We start from the raw sequence: 24,798 nt of genomic DNA on the forward strand, positions 1-24,798 counted from the left end.
GTTTGAACTACTTTTCAGATATGAAAGGTTTTTATTAGGTTTTATTTACTGCAGTGCTTTCCCACACTATATTGCCATAGAATATTCACAAATGCCTTACACTGTCATTCCCAAAAATTCGATGAAAATGTGAAAAGGAACGTACAGCGCTCGCTTTTCAGGAAATATAATACAATAAAAAGGTATATTCTTCCAAGGTGGTTATTATGAACAGATTTTAATAAGATTTAGTGTGGCTAAAACGCTGTCAGTTCCACTTGAAGGGGCTGGGCAGTAACATAAAAAAACCCGGAATGTTGTAATATGGTTTTTAAACTTTCAGTTTGTTTGCTCCAGTTGGAAGTTGTAACAAAGTATATCCAACGTTGGCCATTTGTTTGTATAACACTACGGTTCCTGCCTTAGTTTGCACTGAAAATGTCTCCATTCCTGCTCAAATATCACGCAAAGCACAGTTTCCAATAGAAATGTAGCCTATCCTCTAAGCTTCTAGTTCTTTCAGCTGTTGAATCTATGTTTGGAATTTCAAACTGTATTCCTTATGTTTAAGATGCAGATAACCTCAAGGGATTGCCAGAAGGTTTCAGTTCAATGTCTCTTCAGTGTTTACTGTGCAAATTGCTGAACCATTTTCACCTATCTCTGCTTTGCTTTTCCTATGGCCATTTCAGTGGCTTGTGTTTTGTTTAAAAGCTGTGTTGGCAATTGAGTCCGAGGCCCTAATGGATTTATACTTAACATCGGAAGTGAGTTACGAGAACTACTCAGTAAAACAGGGTAATAGTCTGCAGTGTCATCAATGGATTCGAGTAGGCCCCTGACTTGCAAATATTACGGGGTAAGACGAGGACACTGGCACCATTTGGCAGACTGTTTCAGGTCCTATAATAATGTGCAGTTCATAGGGCCCTATCATATGTTTTTGTTTTTTGCCTGATTACCTTTTAGTTTTTGCCCAAATTCTGTTTTCTCCCATTTTTGTTTTTCTTTGATTCCATTTGCATCCCAAAAATGCAGGGGTTTGCTCAAAATCCCACTTTTTTTAAATAGGTCAGCCAATGTTAGGGATGCACCGGTATTACATTTTTGGCCAATACAGATATCCTAAATTTTCCTTGCCAAAAAACCTGATACTGATAACCGGTATTTAACATTTTTGTGGCCTTCTAAGCACTCTAGTACAGTTAAATAGTTGAAACACACACACACGGACCAAAAAGTCCCCATCACCAGTAAAACATAATCAAAACCTATTTCTTTCATTTACTTGCTGTGCTGTTTCGTTGTTAATTTGTTCAGTCGTTTCATTAGCAATCAGGATTTCATCATACATGTCAAGCAGTGAAGTTTCAGCTCTGTCTGTGGCCTGTCGTGGGTCCTCTTCTTCTGTGCTTCACTGTCACTGTGTCCATTTCTATCTTATCCAGCTGTGTCTAACATTTCACATAAACCCTGTTTCTTGTCTGCATCAAAGTAGCGGTCCTTGTACCTAGCATTGAGCATGGTGGCGACATATTAAAGAGGCTCAGAGAATGCCACCGAATCACTTCTTTACAGTAGAGGTCCCACCAATTTAATTGGAATGGCCCATTTTAATTAGGGCCAATTTCATGTTTTCATAACAATCGGTAATTGGCATTATTGGACGCCGATAATATTGCAATCCACGAGGAGACTGCGTGGCAGGCTGACCACCTGTTACGTGAGTGCAGGCAGCAAGGATCCATGGGAAGTTATCTATCTTATCTTATAAAAAAACAATCAATCACAGCAGAGCAAGTAAGGGAAAGAAATAGGTTTTTGATTATGTTTTACTGGTAATGGGGACATTCGTAAATGCCAACAAAATAACTTGTTGGTGTGTGTGTTCAACTATCTAACTGTATATCGGGTATGGGGTAAAAATGGCATATCTGTGCATCGCTAAGCTACGTTATATAGGTTTGCACGTAAGCATTTTTAGCTATCGGCCAATTCTGAGATATTGTGCATCCCTATCCAATGTAGTTGCTTTTCTAAGTCCACAACATTGCTTAAAAACATATCAGGAGACTACTTTGGAAGTCTGGGCAAAATATTAGTGCATTTAGATTGTGTGTGTAGTTACACTTTTAATGCCAGTGCACACCAACAAGACACCGTTGTTTAGTTAGCAATGTTGCACACACGTGATTGCAGAGTTTGCAAAACAAATGGCCACTGGATTGATGCAAATAATCGTATTCTGCCAAATGTAAACGTTTCAATGAGAAGGTTTTTTGGAAGCGCCTCCATCTCTACCATAAGAAGGTTATCATTAGCATCATCGCTAATGGCTACACCAGTGTTGACACACACACAGACCGAGGCATTCCTGTGCCTGTTTCAGAAAGTTGCAGAAAATACCATTTGTTCATGTCTTATTATTAACTTGGGAAAATGAATTCTAATAATTTAGCTTAATACGTTTAGTTGATGTCTTAAGTTAAATACATTTTTGAAAAGTGTTGAATTCTGTTTTGTCTGGATTCCGTGATTTCGTCCGCAACACATATTTTATAGGGCCCTAAATTCACATTGAAGAGGACTCGCTGTATAACACAAACGGAAGCCCAAACTGTGTCTGACTAGAAGAACAGGAAGCGAAGATGACCTGATTGAGAAAAATACACGTGAAAGCGGATACATTTGCAGACTTAGGTGAAGCCTTTTTGTTTTGATTCCTCTCTGTGGCTTTGTCCTGTTTGGGCACAGTATCAGATTAGGTTGCGTGAGTGTTTTTCGTATGTTTTGCTCAGGAATAGTACCAATGGGGTCACTCACCCTTTTTTTTACAGTTTTGTGCCGTCCCAAACTGTTTTATTTTTCCTGGCTCGGATGCATCTAATCACATTGTCCTTTTTCAGCATGGTTTCAGCAACAGGCCATAGCAGTACAGCTAAGCTCGGCTCAGTAGTGTGAAAAGGGTTAACTTTAAGGCTTCCCCGGAAGCCTGGATTGAACTACTGGAAAAATGTCCATCCTCTTAGATGATGCCAATACCCCCTTCAAGATCCATTTTTTCCCCACCCTCAATGAAACAGCACAAACGCTAAGTTTAAAGTTGACAACACTTCCTCCAACTCGGGACCCAAGATCAGCATCTCCAATAATGCTTATTGTTTAGGGTCAGAAGGGATTGGGGTCTGGGGTGCTGATCTTCTATAATTTTGGGAGAGGTGAAAGTAAACACAGCTGCTCCAGGGTCTTTTTCCTTTCAGAGCTCACTTAAGGAGTGTTGGAGGCAGGCAGGGAATTAGGGGACTTAATAGAAGCCCGTGGTGTTCCCGTCCTCCCATGCAGCTGATGCCTTAAAACCTGCCTGCCGCTTTAAAGGTTTGTTGTAAGTCCTATCATTTTCTCCCAATAACATTGCGTTATTTGGAGTTTGTGTTCGGGAGTCGCCTAACTTACAAAAGGAGTTTGTCTTATGTTAGACCAGTGGTCAGACCAGTATGCTAGGTCATTAATGTTTTTCTTCCAGTTTGCCAGGCATAGCCTATTGACCTCAGTATCTGGTCTAACTTTGCTGTAGTTGGATACATTAAAAAAAAATATATAATAATAATGATGTTTTACAAATGCAGGAGAATTGCCTGGCTTTAAGAATGTGGTGTAGAAATGTTTTACCTCAGTTTCTGCACCGGCCCTGAACACCTAAGTTGTGAAGAATGTGCTTTCTGCTCACGGTTTGTTAGCAAAATGAGTTTACTCTTTTCTGATTGAGACAGATGACCATTTTTGCGTGTTTACAAACTAAACCGCTCGTGACTCCATTCTGTGCTGTTTAGAATTCCACAGAATAGTGTTTGAGTTGGCCATGGACGAGGACCTAAACCGATCACTTTTCATTAAGCTTTACAGAACTCGCTCATTTTCGTTATGCTGACATGCGGATATTTGGAGTTCCTCGTCTCATTGGTTTTGAGGAAGTGTCCTCTGGTAGCACATTTCTGCCTTTAGCAAACTCTCACATCCCCATTTCCAGCAGACTTTAGTTAACCACTCAGCCTCAGGCAGTGGGGCCTCAGTCAGCTGGAGCCAACCACTAAGATGGTTGGCGTCATGCAACATGCACAACGCGAGTTGTGTACAAATGTGTGCGCACACACCCACACACATTTTCTAGATCCATACTTTTTAATGAATGAGTGACGCAATGAATCACACGAGTGTCGATGTCATTACAAATGGATGGCCGTTATGGTAGTTATTTAGATTCAAAATGACATCAAATTGCGGTGAGAAAGGCAGAAACATATTCACAACCGTGTGAGAATCTCTCAGGATTAACTTCCACTGAGGTCTCTTCATCTCCTCACTGAGATGAGCCTCAACCCCGTGTGTGCAGGCAGCGGAGGGATGATGACGCGCGCTGACAGGTACGGGACGGGATCCCTAATCCCCAGGATGGCAGGTTTTATCTGCCGTGTTGCGCAACACCCACCCATCCCCCACTTCACCTTCTTTCTAAATGGACGACTGCTCACACAGTAGCCCAGTCCGTTGCTCATTCATGAGTAACCCACCCATGAGACATGACCCATAGAGCCACACCGTAGTACGGAAATGCAGTAGTCACTCCCTCTGCCAAATGTCTCACATGGCCAACTCTATGGTGTGAAGTGTCTAAACTCTAATCAACGTAAGTGTGTACTAGTTTTTCATTTTTTTAAAATTCACAGTTGAGGAGCTGAGAGGTTTTGGGCTTCTCTGTTTTTGCCAGCACACTTGCCTTGACACAAATGTTGGATCTTTTACTATTTCGAGCGAAGTCTTTAAACTTAATTCCTCGCTTTAGCCCTGTCTTCCACTCCAGCTGTGTTGAGTTAAAATACTGTACCTGCTCCCCCCTCGCCGTGGCATCTGATATGGGCTCTGAGTGCTCAGTTCTGGTTGAGCCAGTCAGAACTGGATTCAGGCCAAGTCATTTGTCTTCCAGATCTGTGTTCTAAGTGCCGTCTACACACACACACACACACACACTGAACATTTGATCAGCACCAAACATCAGATATAATATTATTAGTCACATGTGCCGAACACAACAGGTGTAGACCTTACGAGCCCCTAACCAACAATGCAGTTTAAAAAAACAAAGATAAAAGTAGCACTTAATTAAAGAGCAGCAGTAAAATAACAATAACAAGACTATATACAAGGGGGTACCGATACAGAGTCCATGTGTGGGGGGCACCGGTTAGTTGAGGTAGTATGTACATGTAGGTAGAGTTAGTCACTCAGAGTGGCAGGGGTGTAAAGGGGGGGAATGCAAATAATCTGAGTAGCCATCTGACTAGATGTTCAGGAGTCTTATGGCTTGGGGGTAGAAGCTCTTTAGATGACTCTTGGGCACAGACTTGGCGCTCCAGTACCACTTGCCGTGCGGGAACAGAGAAAACAGTATGTCTAGGGTGGCTGGAGTCTGACCATTTTTAGGGCCTTCCTCTGACACTGCATGGTAATGAGGTTCTGGATGTCAGAAAGCTTGGCCCCATTGATGTACTCGGACATTCGCACTACCCTCTGTAGTGCCTTGCGGTCAGAGGCCGAGCAGTTGCCATACCAGGCAGTGATGCAACCAGTCAGAATGCTCTCGATGGTGCATCTAAAATCTTTTGAGGATCTGAGGACCCATGCCAAATCTTTTCAGTCTCCTGATGGGGATATGTTTTGTTGTGCCCTCTTCACAACTGTCTTGGTGTGCTTGGACCATGTTAGTTTGTTGTTGATGTGGACCCCAAGGACCTTGATGCTCTCAACCTGATCCACTACAGCCCTGTCGATGAGAATGGGGGCGTGCTCGGTCCTCTTTTTCCTGTTGTCCACAATCCTCTCCTTTGTATTGATCACGTTGGAGGTTGTTTTCCTGGCACCACACAGCCAGGTTTGACCTCCTCTCTATAGGTTGTCTCGTTGTCAGTGATCAGGCCTACCACTGTTGTTTCATTGGCAAATTTAATGATGATGTTAGTCATGCCTGTTAGCCGTGTTTAGTCACAACCAATGGTCTCTTCTATGGCCTTGCCTGGGAGGATGAGATCAGTGGTTCCCAAACTGTTTTTGCCCAGGACCCCATTTTGATAACAAAATTATTTTTGTGTAATTTTTACCCCCCGTTTCTCCCCTATTTCATGATTATGACCATGTCTCATCGCTGCAACTCCCCAACGGGCTCTGGAGAAGCGACGGTCATGTCATGCGTCCGCCAAACCACGCTTCTTAACACCCGCTCGCTTAGCCTGGAAGCCAGCTGCACCAATGTGCCAGAGGAAACACTGTTCAACTGATGACCGAATTCTGTCTGCAGGCACCCGGCCCGCCACAAGGAGTTGAGCCAAACCCCTCCACTAACCCGGACGACGCTGGGCCAATTGTGCACTGCACCTATGGAACTCCCGGTCACTGCTGATAATGAGACAGCCTGGGATCGAACTCCAGACTTCTGTGACGCCACAACACGGCAATGCAGTGCCTTAGACCGCTGCGCAACTCAGGAGGCCGTATGTCTCTCTTATTCATTCACGTGTATTGACATACACACATTTCCTGGAGCAACCACTTGCGTGATTGAGCAAGAAACCCAGTGGAGGACCATATCCCTTTTTGAAGCACAGGCCTCTCAGACCACACTCATCACTGGGCACATCTCCCTCTCCCTGGGGTGGGCAGAAAGCACACTAGGAGATTCTCCCACAACCTCAAAGTTCATCTACACTCAGATCGAACATTCACACACCCGCACACCTGCACAGTTTCTTCTGACTCACTGGGGTGGTTATAAATGATGTCCGTTGGCTGATATCCCTCACAAACCTTGAACACAAACACGCTCTTGCACTCTCTCACACCCCCATGCATGGCCACATTAATCGTCAGACTTAACACCCTTGCAGGCCCGCGCCGAGACGTAAACTCTGCAGAGCACAACTTCACACAGATCAAGTCTCATGAGGTCCGAAAGAGTGAAGCAAACAGTCCTTGGCAACCGTTCAAGCTAAATGTGGTCAGCAACTCCTTCTAAGCTTGGCACGGGACACACGGGGTTCCTGAGTAAGGCTGTGTAGAGAAGGCCTTGCCCAGACAAACAAGCAACAGTTTGATTTTGACGTTTCACGTCCCCCCCACCAACTCCTCAGCTGATGTGGTTTTCTCATGACCTCTGCAACAAAGGAGCACTGTGTCTCCATGGCCTGGAAAGAGCCACTTCATAGGTGGGGTGGGCATGGGGGAAAAACAATGACCTTTATCCCTGAGCCTGCACTTTTGCGAGATGTCTCCCGCTAACAGAGCTTTGAGAAGGACTAAGTGGAGTGGTGAAAGGTGACTTTCCACACAGTGCAACTGGTGTTAAACTAGAGAGGGATGGCAAAGCTCCTGAAGCAATCTAGGGCTGCCAAGTTAACCCACTGGATGTTACATCTGGGTCGTCAGCGTGACTCGACCGCACAAGTTCTTTTTGATTTAAAGAATTGGCATTAGCAGTTACCACTAGGAGCTTGCATGAGTCATCAATTATCAGTCAAAAGTTGCAGACACAAGCTTAGTATTTTGCCTCAGAGTTCCATAGTTATCTTTCACTTCCTCTGCAGCAAATATTGCGGCTAAGGAACATCAACAGTTTGCTAGTCACGGCACCAATGTGACTGATCATTTAGGGCTGTTGGTGCAAGTTCAGAACCTGTTAGTGTGCTGAGCTGTACTTGCATTGAGTTACTTTGCCCGAGGCCTAAAGACAGGTGTTGACTACCTTTGCTACACTATCACAAACATTTTGAAGTCACACATTTGTCATGGTCTGTTCAAAACATTTATTGGCTGAATACACAACTAATTTGCTTAAATTATTAAAATTGCTTTACCATTTGTGGACCCAGAGTTTGTCTTCAATGCAAGGGAATTCAAATTTAAAGACGAGAATACTTCTCAAAAATCCCTGCATAATTTTAAACATCCTTATGATTCAGTCGTATGATCATCGCACTGATTCTAGGGTGATAAGTATAGTGGCTGACGTAAATGGTTCCCCCAAACTCTGTTTCAATTTCACAAACCAGTTCAACATCGCACTATTTTCACTGCAACTCATATATAGTAAACCATCATTTGGTCAAACTTTGGACTGTTCCCTTAAAAGGTTACTATATATCACGTACTGAATCAGACACTGCTCTTTAGAGTTCAAGCAGAACTAGTCTTGTCCGCCAGTCATGTGTCTGACAACTGTGAACCCGGCAAGCCAGGCAAAAGCAGAACAAATGCATTCACAACTCTTCAAAAAGCACAGTTTCTGTGAAAAGTGTGAAATGGGCCTAATCAATATAATCAGTTTGGCCGTTGACTGGTTTTGAGGAATTTCCTAGTTCTATTAATTTGGTTCACTCACGGTCATTACTTTTCAAGTGTCATTTAATGTTGTCACTGTTTTGTTATCTAATGTTGATGGTGTACTAGGGAAATGTCACAATGTTTCATTCATATCCAGCACCACCCCATCATTGACATATTTGAAAATTTAACTTTTTTTTTTTTTTTTTTTTAAAGATTGTCATTGTAAATACTTAAATCATCAACCAATTAGTAGGAAATACCTATTCATAATTGGTCAAAAATCACACAATACCACACAGTTGTCATTGGAAACCATTATCTTCCGCTATATTTTTACCTCAAAACATAGAAACGCACTATTTTCACATACTTTTGGCCATGTAGTATGCTCGTTGAACATCTCATTCTAAAATCATGGAAATGATTATGGAGTTGGTCCCCATTCCAATTCATCCCGAAGGTGTTCGATGGGGTTGGCACTATGCATTCAGGCAGGTAGTGTTCTCCCGGCATCCACCAAACCCATGATTCATCACTCCAGAGAACGCGTACCCACTACTCCAGAGTCCAATGGCAGCAAGCTTTACACCACTCCAGTCGACGCTTGGCATTGCGCTTAGTGATCTTAGGCTTGCGTGTGGCTGCTCGGCCATTGAAACCCATTTCATGAAGCTCCTGGCGAACAGTTCTTGTGCCAATGTTGTTTCCAGAGGCAGTTTGGAACTCTGTACTGAGTGTTGAAACCGAGGACAGATGATTTTTTTACACACTTCAGCACTCTGTGGTCCCGTTCTGTGAGCTTGTGTTGCCTACCACTTTGCGGCTGAGCAGTTGTTGCTCCTAGACGTTTCCACTTAACAATAACAGCACTTACAGTTGACCGGGGCAGCTCTAGCAGGGTAGAAATTTGACTAACTGACTTGTTGGATAGGTGGCATCCTATGACGGTGCCACATTGAATGTCATTGAGCTCTTCAGTAAGGCCATTCTACTGCTAATGTTTGTCTATGGAGATTGCATGGCCAGAGCATCAGGTGAGGCTGAAATAGCAGAGTCCATTAATTTGAAGGGGTGTCCACATCATTTTGTGTTTATAGTTGATGTGGAAATTATGAATATGAAAGTGAAAACTGTAGACTGACCTAACTACTGATGCCCTAGGGCTTATACGTTCTCTCTTGACAGGAGCAATGTAACGGATGATAACAGCAGTTTTCTGTGGTCAAGCAGAAGTTGTAGAACAAGTAACGCTGTACTGATGTACTTGTCAGGCATCCACACATACACGCAATGTATACAGTGAGGTATTTAAATCAAGGCCTGTGTGTTAAATTTGAGTCCATTTTGTGGGCCTATGCATGTGTGCATACACCTCTGTTTTATATAGTGCATTCGAAGTATTCAGACCCCTTGACTTTTTCCACATTTTGTTAGGTTACAGCCTTATTCTAAAATTTATGAGGAAAATATGTAATTCAATCAATCTACACACATTACCACATAATGATGAAGCAGAAGTACATTATTTACATAAGTATTTAGACCTTATGCTATGAAGCTCGAAATTGAGCTCAGGTGCATCCTGTTTCCATTGATCATGCATGAGATGTTTCTACAACTTGATTGGAGTCCACCAGTGGCAAATTATTTGGAATGGAACACACCTGTCTATATAAGGTCCCACAGTTGACAGTGCATGTCAGAGCAAAAAAACCAAGTCGAAGGAATTGTCCGTTTAGCTCTGAGACAGAATAGGATTGTGTCGGGCACAGATCTGGGGAAGGGTACCAAAACATGTCTGCAGCATTAAAGGTCCCCAAGACTCACTCTCTCTACCGCGCGTGCTGTCTCGAACTCTGAATGCTCGGCTATGAAAAACCAACTGACATTTACTCCCGAGGTACTGACCCTTTTCCCCCTCAACAACCACTATGATTTTATTATTTGACCCCGCTGGTCATCTATGAACCTTTGTTCCTCAAGATGTTCAATCTGGCATTAAATGGCCACATACTCATCTCCCCCTGTCACAGCCAGAAGAGGACTGGCCACCCCTCAGAGCCGGGTTCCTCTAAGTTTCTTTCAAGGACCCTGCTTTTCTAGGGAGTTTTTCCTAACCACCGCGCTTCTACATCTGCATGGCTTGCAGTTTGGGGTTTTAGGCTGGGTTTCTGTATGGCGCTTTGACATCTGCTGATGTGAAAAGGGATTCTAAATCAATTTGATTGAAAACAGTGTTTGGAACGACCAAGACTCTTCCTAGAGCCGGCCGCCTGGCCAAACTGAGCAATCAGGGGAGAAGGGCCTTGTTCAGGGAGGTGACCAGGGCCTGATGGTCACTCTGACCGAGCTCCAGAGAACCTTCCAGAAAAGCCTTTCTGGTAGAGTGGAAAGATGGAAGCCACTCCAGTAAAAGGCACATGGCAGCCCGCTTGGAGTTTGCCTAAAGGCACCTAAACGACTCGAACCATGATAAACAAGATTCTCTGGTCTGATGAAACTAGGATTCAAATCTTTGGCCTGAATTTCAAACATCACATCTGGAGGACACCTGGCACCATCCCTACGCTGAAGCATGGTGGTGGCAGCATCATGCTGTGTGGATGTTTTTAAGCGGCAGGGACTTGAAGACTAGTCAGGATCGAGGGGGAAAATGAACGGAGAGAAGTACAGAGAGATCCTTGACAAAAACCTGCTCCAGAGTGCTCAGGACCTCAGACTAGGGCAAAGGTTCACCTTCCAACAGGACAACGACCCTAACCACACAGCCAGACAACATATGAGTGGCTTCAGGACAAGTCCCTGAATGTCCTTGAGTGGCCCAGTCAGAGCCCGGACTTCAACCCGAACGAACGTCTCTGGAGAGACCTGAAAATAGCTGTGCAGTGACGCTCCCCATCCAACCTGACAGAGCTTGAGAGAATCTGCAGAGAGGAATGGGAGAAACTCCCCAAATACAGGTGTGCCAAGCTTGTGCCAAGAAGACTTGTGGCGGTAATCGCTGCCAAAGGTGCTTCAACAAAGTAGTAAAGTAGTAAAGGGTCTGAATACTTATGTAAATGTGATTTGTTAAAAAAAAATCTTAACCTGTTTTTGCTTTGTCATTATGGGATATTGTGTTCAGCTTGATGAGAAGTTTTAATCCATGTTAGAATATGGCTGTAATGTACCAATGTGGAAAAAGTCAAGGGGTCTGAATACTTTCCGACTGCACTGTATGTGTGGTCGTGTTTTTAAGTATGGCCTGTGAATGTTTCTGTGCACGTAGACAGTAGCTCCTATAATTGTGCCGCGGTACACCGATGTTTCCGCTGTTGTTATCGCATCACTGTAAATGTCTTTATCGCATTGCTTAGAAAACCCAGAGATCTCATCTCTCTAGCGATACTGCCTCAAGCAAGGAAGTGGCTTTGTTCATTATTCATCAGCTCACAGGCACCTTTCACAATCACTGAACAACACAAAGCTGTCAGTGTAGGTCTGTGCCCATTTTAATATCCAAGCACAACCCATTTTTTTTGTGTCCCCAATGGTGCCACGGGTATGGAAACCATAGCGACAGCACAGGATTATGCTCGTCATGTGCTCATGCCCTCTCTGTAGAGCCTCTGTCTAAAATTCTGCTGCCAAGTCTTGATTAGACGAAGAATCACACCATCATAATAAAATGTATAATTCCAGACAGTCCTGCTTGCTGATTTTGATTTGGTAGCATTTGAGAAGTAGCCAATATTCTGATTATGAGAGAGGTTAGGTTGATTGTTGTGCTTTTTGCCTCCAGCGAACAATCTGTTCAGAACAATAAAACATTTCAAACGTTTGACAATTTCTCTGACCATGTTTGTTTGATTATGCTACACCAAAATGTCGTCTTTGCTGTCGTGTTGCCCCATATCATCTTAACTGTGTTAGTCTTTGATGTGACTAGTAGGGGTTACAGAAAGTCAAAATCATGACCTTACAAGGTCACACAACCTGCCATCTATTGAGTCTCTCACTCACTCGCATATCCCCATGTTGGAAGGGAATTCAATCATGACAACCCTGTTCAGTGCTCAGAGGTTTTTCCAGAATATTCCTACAGAGTTTGAAATGGCTCTACGTAATAGGCAAGTGGGTTGATTTATTGTAATTGGTTAAACGCCATGGGGATGGTCTTTAAGAGTTTCTGGGCTTTCTTCAGTACTATGTGCGTGTGCATGTGCTTTTTCCCATCTTTCATAGCGCCCTGCTTGAGGGCCTCCAGTCCAAATGAAATTGGAGAGTGGAACGAGGGGGTGACGCCCCCTGTTATTGTATGGAAAATGTCAGTTCTGTCTCGACACTCCATCTGAGCAGGTTAATGTAGGCTAATTATTACGCCAGTATATTTCATGTCGTCGTGTGAAAATAGCTGCAGTTGTTCAACATTGAACCATTGGAGTGACACTTTTTCCATTTTACTTTCCCTGGATTAGACCTAATCCTAAATCTTTCTAAATATTCTGCGCTGAATAATGATTTATTCAAAGCTTAAAAATATGTAGGCTTTTTATGTAGGCTATGCTATAAGGCCTACGTTCAGTGCCAAGTTTGCCCTCTTGTGGTTAGAGCAGTTCAAAATATATTTTTCTGGGTGTTTGGATGCTGGGTGCGGACTGTATTGGGATATTAATCATATGTAATCTATATTAAGTCTATTTTAACCTAACCCTTAATCTAGTGTCTTTTGAGGACCGGTGTATTGTCATGTTTTTAAAAGCCCTCTGTTCAGAGTCGTTTGAGTTTTGTTGCGTTTCTGCTGCTGAGAACGTAAGCCTATGTGAATATTATTCACTCCAATCCAACATGGATAGTTTATGCATGATTCAAACCCACAACCTTTGGTGTCGACAGCATGTTCCAACTATCTGAGCCGAGTAATACTCGTTGCTTTGTGTGGAAGTCCGCATGATATGAAGGTTCAACTGTATCTTTATGCGCTTTATTTTGAATGGGAAAGGGAAACCTAACGCCTGCCACTTTAATGTCTTGCATAACAGGTACACCCGGGAGGTCTCTCAGCCACTTCGACAGCTCGGACGTCGGCAACACCACCACACTGTTGCTAAGCGACAACGGAGACACGTTGTTTGTGGGAGCGCGGGATGCAGTGCTCTCATTGGATGTCAGCCAGGAGGATGTCATTGTGATGAGGAGCAAGGTGGGGTGGTTGGGTTGACCTTTTACCTTTTTAACATTGACATTTACATCCATCTCATCACAAAGTTGTTAATGAGTATGATCAGCTTTGAGACTTCCTGAATCTGTATAAACCCTGTAAGTTCCTGCATAAGACCACCAGATTTGGTTGGAAAATACCTAAGCACTACATTTCATACAGGCTGTATTGGAAATATTAAACACTGGAGAAAATGTCCCCCTTCCAGTGGTTTAATTCAGCGGTTGTCATCTGAAACACAAACACAGCTGGTTCAACAGTCGTAACACTGACCTCTCTCCCTCCATTCTTCTCCCAGTTGGACTGGTCCCCCTCAGTGAAGGACCTGGATGAATGCTCCATGAAGGGCAAGAAAAAGGCAAGTTAACCCTAGCTCAGCCAATCCACTCATTAGCATTATTAATGCCGCATGCTGCCAGTGTTTCCCCTAGATTTGATCTTAGACGGGCAGTTTAGGCCCCTGAGTCAATATCTGGGGCTTCCGTTGCAAAAGTTTTCAATAGCACTTCATTTGAACATCGATTTATACCTTAATCCATTAGAATAAGAAATTAATACAACTACACAAGTAGGTGGGGGGATAGGATGAGGCTGTGCACGGGGGTTCTGGTCTGTCTAGTAATTGGAGGAGAAGCATTACTTACTGGAGGCACAGCTGTCACTGCATTCCACCAACAGCCACCCCACCAAGACTGTAATTCTCTAATGGAATTGTTTAGCTATTTAATTGGAAAACTTTAACCGTCTTTCTGGCCGTCAATGTGCCAGCGATACAAAAGGAGGAAGTCGATACCAGATGGTCTTATGCCAATCGGGATTTGCAGACCTACAGAATGGGCCTGTACCTAGCATCCGTGGCAGTGGGTTTAGCCACATTTGAAGCATCTTCAATTCGAAACGCAATGGCGTGTTATGTTTTGATGGACACGTTTTTAAAAAGAGCTATTTTAATTTCTCAATCTCAACTCGTAATTCAAGTATGGGGTATTGCGTGTAGATTGAGGGTGGAAAAAACAATTGAATACATTTGAGAATAAAGCTGTAAGGTAACAAATTGTGGATTAAATCAAGGGGTCTGAATACTTTCCAAGGGCACTGTATTGAGGAACTGCTTTTGGCTTGTGAGCGCTACTTTCACACCTACCGGCTAAAAGTATACAAAAGTACCGGAGAGTCCCTTTAATGTAATGTAGGCCTCCCTTGATGTAAGCCTCCACGTGTGGCCCCATTTAAAACTAAGTAATGAGATCAGGGTTACCAGAGCTATTAGCTCACCGGTGCTAACGGTGCTCCCTCCCCCTGACCTGCTCTCTCTAGACAGACTGACCCAAGCTTTTCTGCAGGGTCACCCAGTTCTGGTTCTGAAGTTCATTGGATTTTGAAGGTTTATTTATTAGGTTTGGCTTTCACCTATCAAACTTGGCAAAACGTTTATATTCTACAATTCCTAGAACATGAGTATTGTTTAGACTGGAGTGACCAGCTGTGTAGCACACAGTGTACCTCAAGGACCAGGATTAGGAAAATGTTTTACAACACTGTCTACCCGCTTTCTCCATCTCGCCCTGCACCCACATTTCTAAGGACGATACCTAGTTATTTGCACCGTCTTAACACGTTCTCTGTCTTGTGTTCCCTCTCTTTCTGCCCCCCCCCTCCCCTTCAGGCGGACTGTCCCAACTTCATCCGGGTGCTGCAGTTCTTGAACTCCACGCACATGTACGCCTGTGGAACCTTCGCCTTCAGCCCACGCTGCACCTACATCGTAAGATGCGCTTCTTTCGAAGCAATCCTTTTCTCTTTTCACGTTTCTCTTACTGTAACTAGCTTTTACTGGCATGACATATATTTGTACAGTGTATTGGAACCCACACCTACATAATATTATTTCCTCAATACTTTTCTCATACTCCATATTCAAATAAAAAACGAGCTTTATCGTCACCAAATGTATGATTCAGTGTACTCAAGGACAAATACAGTGAGGACAGCAAGAAATGAACATGTTTGTACTGTTCCTCCCACACAATCTTACATTTATCACTCTAACTTGTTTTATTGGTTGTTTATCCCTATTTGCTCTCTCCTTCTGTGACCGCCTCCCTCAATCCTCTTTGTATTGTTTTTGTTCCATCCAGCCCTCTGAGTATCTTCTCCAACTCTGTTAAGAGGGTAATGGTGCTTGGTCATGGGCTGTACAGTAAACCCATATTAGATATTAGCTATCCAACGGCGCAGACATTAGTGTCAAGCACATCATGGCAGTAGGTAATTTTCTTGGCCCAGAAACGTGCTTCACACGCGATTGATCAATTCTTGAGCCAGTTATGTGCGGTACTGAGCTCAACGACCAGCCCCGGCAATGTTTTCGTACTCTGCTGGCTCGTCCCCTTCGTCTGATGCCCACAGGCTGAGAGTGTGTGTGTGTGTGTGTGTGTGGAAGAGCATTTCTGTGTGATGATTAAGAAAATGGATCCTCAAGTAACCCCCAGTCAAGCCTGTGTTAACTCTGGTCATGTTGATGCTGACAGCTTTATTGTACTACTCACATAGCCAACGCCGGCCAGGCCACTCAGACAGGACATCCCTCACATATAATGATGCCCAAAACAGGGCAACACCTGTATGTGTCTGTGGTATAGATGATTGAAAACATATATACTTTATATACTTAGCTAGAACAAAGCGTACTTTAGCCTCAGATGCCTGTCTCTGTCTTTAGTAACCATTTTACATTTGGGCCCATTTTACATCGAGGTAATGATCTCGAGCAGTGTAGCACTTGCAGGTTTTTAGCTGCTACATTGGAAGTGTATCCCCGAGGAAGTACAAGCCACTTAATCAAGTATTTACCCTCGTGAGCCAATGGTCAATTAGCAGAAAGTGGACACAGAGCAAAATTTCAAGGTTCAAAATGACACTTTGCTAACCACGGCCATTGTAGCAGGATTCATTGACTACAGTATCACTCGTGGTTAATTACGAATCCAGTGTAGCGCGTCTAACTTATGATGTTAGATAAAACCGCACTACACTCATAATTTTGGCTCCCTCTTGAGTAATTTGGTGTATTTTTCCCCATTTAGTTCCTGTCAATGCAGCTGCTACTCTTCCTGGGGTCCAGCAAAAATAAGGCAGTTATACCATTTTTAAAAACATTACAATACATTCTCAACAAATTTCACAACACACTAAGTTTGTGCCCTCAGGCCCCTACTCCACTACCACATATCTACAACACACAAAAAAATCTGTGTATAGTGCGTATGTATCGTGTCTGTGCCTATGTTTGTGTTGCTTCAGTCACCGCTGTTCCATAAGGTGTTTTTTAAAATAAAATGTTACTGTTTGCATCAGTTACTTGATGTGGTATAGAGTTCCATGTGGTAATGGCTCTATGTAGTATTGTGCGCTTCACATAGTCTGTTCTGGACTTGGAGACTGTGAAGAGACCTCTTGTGGTGTATGGATGGGTTTCCTTGCTGTGTGCCAGTGGTTCATACAAACAGCATTCAACATGTCAATACCTCTCATAAATAGAAGTATTAATGAAGTCAATCTCTCCTCCACTTTGAGCCAGGAGAGATTGGCATGCATATTATTGTTAGCTCTCTGTGTACATACAAGGGCTAGCCGTGCTGCCCTGTTCTGGGCCAATTGCATTTTTCTTAAGTCTTTCTTTGTGGCACCTCACCACACGACTAAACATTAGTCCAGGTGTGACAAAACTAGGGCTTGTAGGACCTGCCTTGTTAATAGTACTGTTAAGTATGTAGAGTCGCACTTTATTATTTTAAGTGGTCCTGTAGCTCAGTTGGTAGAGCATGGCGCTTGTAACGCCAGGGAAGTGGGTTCAATCCCCGGGACCACCCATACGTAGAATGTATGCACACATGACTGTAAGTCGCTTTGGATAAAAGCGTCTGCTAAATGGCATATATTTTATTATTATATTATATTATTATGGACAGACTTTGCCCTATCTTAACTACTGTTGTATCAATATGTTTTGACCATGACAGTTTACAATCCGTGTAGTCACCTCAACTTACTCAATTTCCACATGATTCATTATGAGATTTAGTTGAGGTTTAGTGAATGATTTGTCCCAAATACAATGCTTTTAGTTTTTGAAATATTAAGAACTAATGTATTCCTTGCCACCCATTCTGAAACTAACTGCAGCTTTAAGTTCTGCAGTCATTTCATTCACTCTTGTAGCTGATGTGTACAGTGTTGTCATCTGCATACATAGACACTGGCTTTACTCAAAGCCAGTGGCATGTCGATACTAAAGATTGAATTCAAGTAAGGGGCCTAGACAGCTGCCCTGGGGAATTCCAGATTCTACCTGGATTATGTTGGAGAGGGTTCCATTGAAGAACACCCTCTGTGTTCTGTTAGACAGGCAACTCTTTATCCACAAGCTAGCAGGGGGTGTTTTTCCAGCAGCAGACTATGATCGATCATGTTAAAAGCTGCACTGAAATCCTAACAAAACAGCCCCCACAATCTTTTTATCATCAATTTCTCTGTCATTTGTGTAAATGCAGTGCTTGTTGAATGTCCTTCTCTATAAGTGTGTTGAAAGTTTGCCATTTTGTTTACTGTGAAATAGCATTGTATCTGGTAAAACATTTTTTCCAAAAGTTCACCAAGGGTTGGTAACAGGCTGATTGGTCGGCTATTTGAGCCAGTAAAGGGGCCTTTACTGCGGCGGCAGGTAGCCTAGTGGTTAGTGTTGGGCCAGTAACCGAAAGGTTGCTGGATAGACTCCCCAAGCTGACAAGGTAAAAATCTGTCTTTCTGCCCCTGAACAAGGCAGTTAACCCACTGCTCCCCGATAGGCTGTCATTGTAAATAAGAATTTGTTCTTAACAGACTTGCCTAGTTAAGTAAAGGTTCACTTACTATTCTTAGGTAGTGGAATTACTTCTGCTTCCTTCCAGGCCTCACTCTACTCTGCTCTTTTCCCTACAGAACTCTGAGACGTTTTCCCTGGTAACAAGCCCCAGCGGAAAGCCAGAAGAGGGCAGAGGTCGCTGCCCCTATGACCCCTACCAACGTAACTCGGCCATCACCGTTGGTAAGAGATGACTCACAGGAAGTGGAGGGTAGTTAAAGAACCACAGGACAGAGCCTTTAGACAAGGAAATATAATTGGCTATGGGCAATGATGACATCATAGCTTTAAACATTCTACAGGAAGTGTGCCATTACCAACCAATGATATCAGACATGTTATGGTATACTGGTGTCTACTCCTTTTAGATCTGAAAGGATTTGATAGGTCTGAGTTGTATGGTGAAAATTTCACCCAACCTATGAGAAGGCAACATCAAGCAATTAAAAACATTGCTTGAAAAAAAAATCCAATCCTTTCAGATCTAGAGGAGTGCCTAGGGCGATAGGGATCCATGTGGGATTCTTAGTCTCTTCGATGTCGTCACATTTGTCCCATCTCATTGTAGGGTAGGGCTTACGAGAAGTGTGCGGTGTAGGTGGTGGTAATGTGGTGATGCTTTTAATCTGTGATGAGGTCTGAGAGAGAGGAGGAGCAGATGCTAATATTGCCCATAAACCCTTGGCCTGATGTCTTTGCCTTTATGTGGGCGGCATGTGACTGCTAGCAAACATTTACAGTACCTGGTGGAGGGGGTTTATAGGTAAGATATGTATTTACTTATGTATCCTGATTAGGCTTATTGGCTACTTTCATTGGCCATAATTAACATTTTATGTTTTCGAGATTGTGATTTCACTGACCAAGAGGGGGATGTTTTAATTAAATGTCCCTGGATATGACTTTCATAAATTGTCATTACGCCTGTCACAACAGGTTGTGAGAATCTGTCCCCAGCAAAGCTTGCTGTTATGACAGCTGAGACGTACTACGCAAGGTTAATGGTTAACAATGTACACATCTTGTATTTGGGTCATGTCCCTTGCAATAAATATCACGTCTTGACAGAATCTCTCGTCACCTGCTAAGGCATTGTGTCTCGGACTGTTCAATAATACTTTTTCTTTCCTCTGAACATGACCTTGTTGTCATCCAAAGCCAGTACATTTCTTTAACTCTGTCATTTAATAAAGGTATTGGACTCTGTTAATGGTGGAGGAAATTTTCAGCTTTGGCTCTTGTGTCATTCTCCTGTATGTTTACTCAGATTCACATGCCTTGTACTGGATGACACTGTGTGTGTGTGTGTGTGTGTGTGTGTGTGTGTGTGTGTGTGTGTGTGTGTGTGTGTGTGTGTGTGTGTGTGTGTGTGTGTGTTCAGATGGAGAGCTGTACACTGGAACAGTTGCGGACTACATGGGAAACCGGCCGGTCATCTCCCGTCACCTCAGCGAGGGCAGCCATGTTGATCTGAAGCTGGATGACACTTTGGGCTGGCTGGAGGGTACGTTTCTGCAACAAACTACTCATGATGTATTACACAGATCCCCAAGGCACTTACATACACTGAGTGTATAAAACATTAGGACGGCCTTCCTAATATTGAGTTGCAACCCCCCCCTACTTTGTAGAATCTCAAATCTAAATATATTTTGATTTGTTTAACACTTATTTTGGTTACTACACGAGTCCATATGTGTTATTTCATAGTTGTGATGTCTTCACTATTATTCTACAATGTAAGTAATAGTAAGAATAAAGAAACCCTGGAATGAGTAGGTGTCCACTTTTGACTGGTACTCTACATGTGACCTATTCCACAAAGTACAGCTAAAAGGAAATGTGCATTTTAAAGAGCTACATTTAAGGAAGTAGTTTATAAGTCTGTTGGTGTTGGTTAAGCCTCCTAACCAATACGTCTGGACTGCGTTCAAATGATTCCTTTGTTAATTAATTTGCCTAACAAGCTTTCAGTAACACACTTATCTCTCGATTAGTCTAGCCAATTGTTCAATCTTTTTCTCCAGATCCCACTTTCATCAGCTCCAACTTCGTCCCCAGCGAGGAGAAGATCTATTTCTTCTTCAGCGAGGTGGGCCGGGAGTACGACTTCATCGACAAGTTCACTGTATCTCGCATCGCCCAAGTCTGCACGGTAAGAGATGCATTATTGTGTGGTTGTACTTCGAGTGTGTGTAAGATGCGTGTTTAATGATAATCCTCTCAACCATTTCCTGTCTGTCCCAGAGTGACATTGGGGGCCAGCGTACCCTGCAGCGTCGCTGGACCACCTTTGCCAAAGCCCAGCTCCTGTGCCAGTCTGACAACGAGCTGCCCTATAACGTCATCCAGGACATCGTCACCCTCCCGCCACCTGAGGGCGCCCCTGTGGACGACACTCTCTTCTTCGGCATCTTCAGCTCTCAGTGGTCAGTAGTTTAGACATTCGCTATGAATGGGATTAAGTCAGCTGACATCTCCTGTACGAATGGCAACCGTTGTTTCTTGTTAGCAGGTCTTTCAGGTCTGTCACCAGATCTCAACCCAATTGAACACTTTCTGGAGCGGTGCCTGAGACGGCATTTTCCACCACATCAACAACAAAATTATAGAATTTCTTCTGAAAAAATGGTGTCCCTCTAATAGAATTGTAGAAACTATGCCAATGAGCATTGAAGCTGTTCTGACAGCCCTTGGTGGACAACACACTATTTAAGAATGTTGGTGTTACCTGTACCTTGCTAGAGGATGACCAGTCCCGGTCATGTATAGTATTATGAACTCCAAATTATATTTGAATCCCAGAAAAACATTTGTCAAACAAGAACACCTTTAAAAAATTGCATGACAAGTTCCTTTGCCAAGTTAAGTTATTTACTTTAGCTGCTACCAGATTGTAGCACGGTTGTGACCGCAAGTGTCTGATGTTTGTGCACTACTAGGTCAGTGAACTCAGGGCGGTCGGCAGTGTGTGCGTTTCGCCTGGGCGACATCAAAGCAGTTTTCGCAGGCAACTACAAGGTCCTGAATCGGGACACGCTACGGTGGAGCATGCGGGTTCAGGAAAAGGTCGCCAACCCAGGAGAGGTAAGCTGTGTCTCCGTCTCGAATGACAAGAGGTCACCTGAGGGTCAGCAGAAATAAATTACCTTGTTAGCAAATTGACTTCTTCAAAGAGATTGGATGAAAGGAAAATATAATTAAGAATTAAAAACAACTTCTGAAGACCGAACGGAACAAAAGCTACTCAGACCAAACAATGCCGGGTGAATGCCTTGTTTATCCTTGCCTAGGTAAATGTTAGTTACGTTTCTGATTTGTTTACACAGTGTTGTCTCCCCATGATGTATTGCATTGAGGATCAATCAGCTATGCCTAAGATCATAAGCGTGGCCTGGTTTGATGTTCAGTAAAGAAGAAACTTCCACACATTTAACTTGGCATAACAAATGTGATATCGGAGATGTACGACTTTAATCTCCTTTTATTCAAAGTTACTTCAATCTCCTTAGCATACTTGTTGTGGATGACTCCCACACAGGCCAATTGACATACAGCTGGATGTAAAATCCCTCCCTCTCCGTCCTCTCAGTGTGGCCTGCACAACGCCTCGGACAACACCCTTCGCTTTGTCAAAGAGAACTTCCTTGCGGACGACAGCGTACACCCTGTGGGGCGGAGCCTGACCATGGTGTCACCTGACCAGCGCTACAGCCACGTGGTCACCCAGCGTGTACAGGCCGCCAACGGCAAGGACTACACCGTCCTCTTCCTGCTCACAGGTACTGGACGTTGTTTTCAACCGGAATCAACCTAAATATCAATGTGTCACTCGGTACATGTATGCACCATTACCGTGTTTAGTAATTTCTGCTCAAACGCTTGCTTTCAGAATCGGGCTACCTCCACAAAGCAGTGCTGCTGGAGAAGGGTGCCCACATCGTTGAGGAGATCCAGGTCTTCGAGCAGCCTCAGGCCATGAAGAACCTCCTGCTCTCAATAGCCAAGGTACCTTTCTCGTCATTAGGTATTCTCCATCTCAAGTCAGGTACTCATCCCACTTTACCCTTGCCTCGCTGTCACATTACATTTGAAGTGGCCTCTACACCACAGGGGCCTGCTGGCACTTAACATTAGCACTTCAGCCGCGAACGATGCAAACAGTGAATCTCCCTATCGCCAAAGCTCTCAGGAGATGTAACCTTGACATTAACTTTGCCTGTCACATTCCTGTGTGTGCGCTGGGTTTGTCTGCTCTCGAACCCCACCAATATGCCCAGAGGTCTAAATCAATCACGTCACATCTGCTGGTGACTGACAGGTGGACATGGCCTGGGGAGTGTGTGTGTCACTTAATGGCTACATGCCTTCTGTGAAGTGCGAGATGGTTGGTTAGCAAGGAATAGACACAAAGTCAATTACACATGCAGAAACTCTGTTAAACATCTTTATTACCACTGCATATAATATTTCAAGGTTTTATCTAACAGCCTTCCTCGCAAATAATGAAATGCTGATGACAAATACAATTGTATTTTTTCTTACTGTTTGTTTTACTATTGTTAAGTGTACACTGTAGACTATAGTGTAGGCTAAATGAACAGAAGCTGGACAGGTTTTGCAGGACGGTGTGTCCGAGGCAGGATGACCGTAGAGAAGGCCATGGTATTAGCACCGATAAGCCCGCTCTCTCTCGGATCTGCTGCACGAGAGAGCGAGTGAGAGAAATAAGCTGGAGAGCTGTCTGTCTATGATGTGTGTTCATGACGCTGCACTTCAGTGTGACAAATGTATTCAAGGTGTGCATGCGTCTGTGCAGTATGGTTCAGTGTGTGTGTGTGCGCCGTATGGTTCAGCGTGTGTGTGCGTGCAGTATGGTTCTGGCTCAACGTGTGTGTGCAGTATGGTTCTGGATCAGCGAGCGTGTGTTGTATGGTTCAAGCGCGTGTGTGTGTGTGTGCGCGCCGTATGGTTCAGCGTGTGTGTTCTGGTTGAAATCATAATTTATTTATGTAGCTAAGACATAATGTACTGTACATGTCACGTAGGGGTGACAACACGTGTTGCAGAGAATCTTTGTTCTCTGACTGAACCCGAAATATGGTTATTTAGCAGACACTTTTATCGGTTGAAAAAGTGCTTATATTCAGTACGTGACCTAGACCCGCAGCCCCAGTGTTGAGAGCAACACACTTCCAAGACTAACTGTCAAAATTTGCTTCAATGAATTGTTCTCGTAAATAATACCCAATAAATCAGTTTGTTTCTTTGTCCATGTAAGTGTATACTAATGCTAATATGTTTCTATCCTTATCCCCCTATGTTGTTTGCCATAGCTGAACACCAGTGGTCACCAACCGGGTTGATCTGTAGCTCAGTTGGTAGAGCATGGCGCTTGTAACGCCAGGGTAGTGGGTTCGATTCCCGGGACCACCCATACGTAGAATGTATGCACACATGACTGTAAGTCGCTTTGGATAAAAGCGTCTGCTAAATAGCATTTATTATTATTATTATTATTATTATTTTCAAAGCATTTCTGTAAAAAACAATAGTCTTGCTTTCCAAAAAAACAAACTTATTTTATTTATTTATTTTTTGTGCTGTTGGTGGTAGGTGCACTTCAATCAGCAACCCTAACGCCGGGAAGGAAAGCGTTCCCATTTTGAAGCATTTCATGTGTCTGACGGTAGATCTCCGCCTACCCGGCAGGCCCAGAGAACAAATCAAGTGCACTTATAGGCCTACCGTTGGACAATCAGATATCAGTGTCTGCACAGTTTCCTCGAGCCATAGACTGTAAAAAAATAAGCTTTGGACACATGGCAAAATTGATACTGTGAGATTTCAAAACTTTTAAAATCATGACAAGCTAGAGACTCAGTGAATACAGAAAAAAATCTGCTATTTTTATAAATAATATAAATAAAATAAAAATATATATATATAAGCCCCGACAAAAAAAAGTTCTCTCTACTTCTACTTACTACTGTACAACCAGCACTGCAAGTGCAATCAATGAGTACAGCAAAGTGCTCCGATAAGATTGCCTTGTTAATATTAGCGGCTTGTCTTTGTTAAAATCGAGGAATATGTAACTTTCTCTGGTCATCGGAGTAACATGAAATGCTGCTCGAGGCAAGAAAAGAATGCAGTGCGACTTGAGTTTCGCCATCAGCTGGAAGACTGTCCCCTTTTCTCAGCGGAGGAAGGGAGAGTGGAGAGAAGGTGAGTCCCGTGAGAGGCAGCCTCACCGCTGCTCCCTCCATCCCTCCCTACCCTTAGACTGACCATTCGATAAAAACAAACGTTAAAAATATAAATCAATCTGGGCGGTAGATCTCGG

At 43.5% G+C, this 24,798-nt stretch overlaps 1 protein-coding gene across 3 annotated transcripts in view; it reads left to right on the top strand.

Annotated features, from left to right (window-relative positions):
- Window positions 1-24,798, top strand: part of LOC124012680 (semaphorin-4A-like) — a 46,061-nt gene that overhangs the window by 16,062 nt on the left and 5,201 nt on the right. For all 3 annotated transcript variants that reach the window (XM_046326549.1, XM_046326548.1, XM_046326547.1), the window contains exons 3-12: window positions 13,371-13,531; window positions 13,848-13,907; window positions 15,216-15,314; window positions 18,530-18,635; window positions 19,834-19,956; window positions 20,480-20,607; window positions 20,700-20,881; window positions 21,395-21,539; window positions 22,045-22,234; window positions 22,345-22,460. In XM_046326549.1, the coding sequence (XP_046182505.1) occupies window positions 13,371-13,531; window positions 13,848-13,907; window positions 15,216-15,314; window positions 18,530-18,635; window positions 19,834-19,956; window positions 20,480-20,607; window positions 20,700-20,881; window positions 21,395-21,539; window positions 22,045-22,234; window positions 22,345-22,460 (1,310 nt within the window). The remainder of the gene's footprint in view (window positions 1-13,370; window positions 13,532-13,847; window positions 13,908-15,215; window positions 15,315-18,529; window positions 18,636-19,833; window positions 19,957-20,479; window positions 20,608-20,699; window positions 20,882-21,394; window positions 21,540-22,044; window positions 22,235-22,344; window positions 22,461-24,798) is intronic.

This window comes from Oncorhynchus gorbuscha, linkage group LG24, assembly GCF_021184085.1.
Source record: "Oncorhynchus gorbuscha isolate QuinsamMale2020 ecotype Even-year linkage group LG24, OgorEven_v1.0, whole genome shotgun sequence".
NCBI lineage: Eukaryota > Metazoa > Chordata > Actinopteri > Salmoniformes > Salmonidae > Oncorhynchus > Oncorhynchus gorbuscha.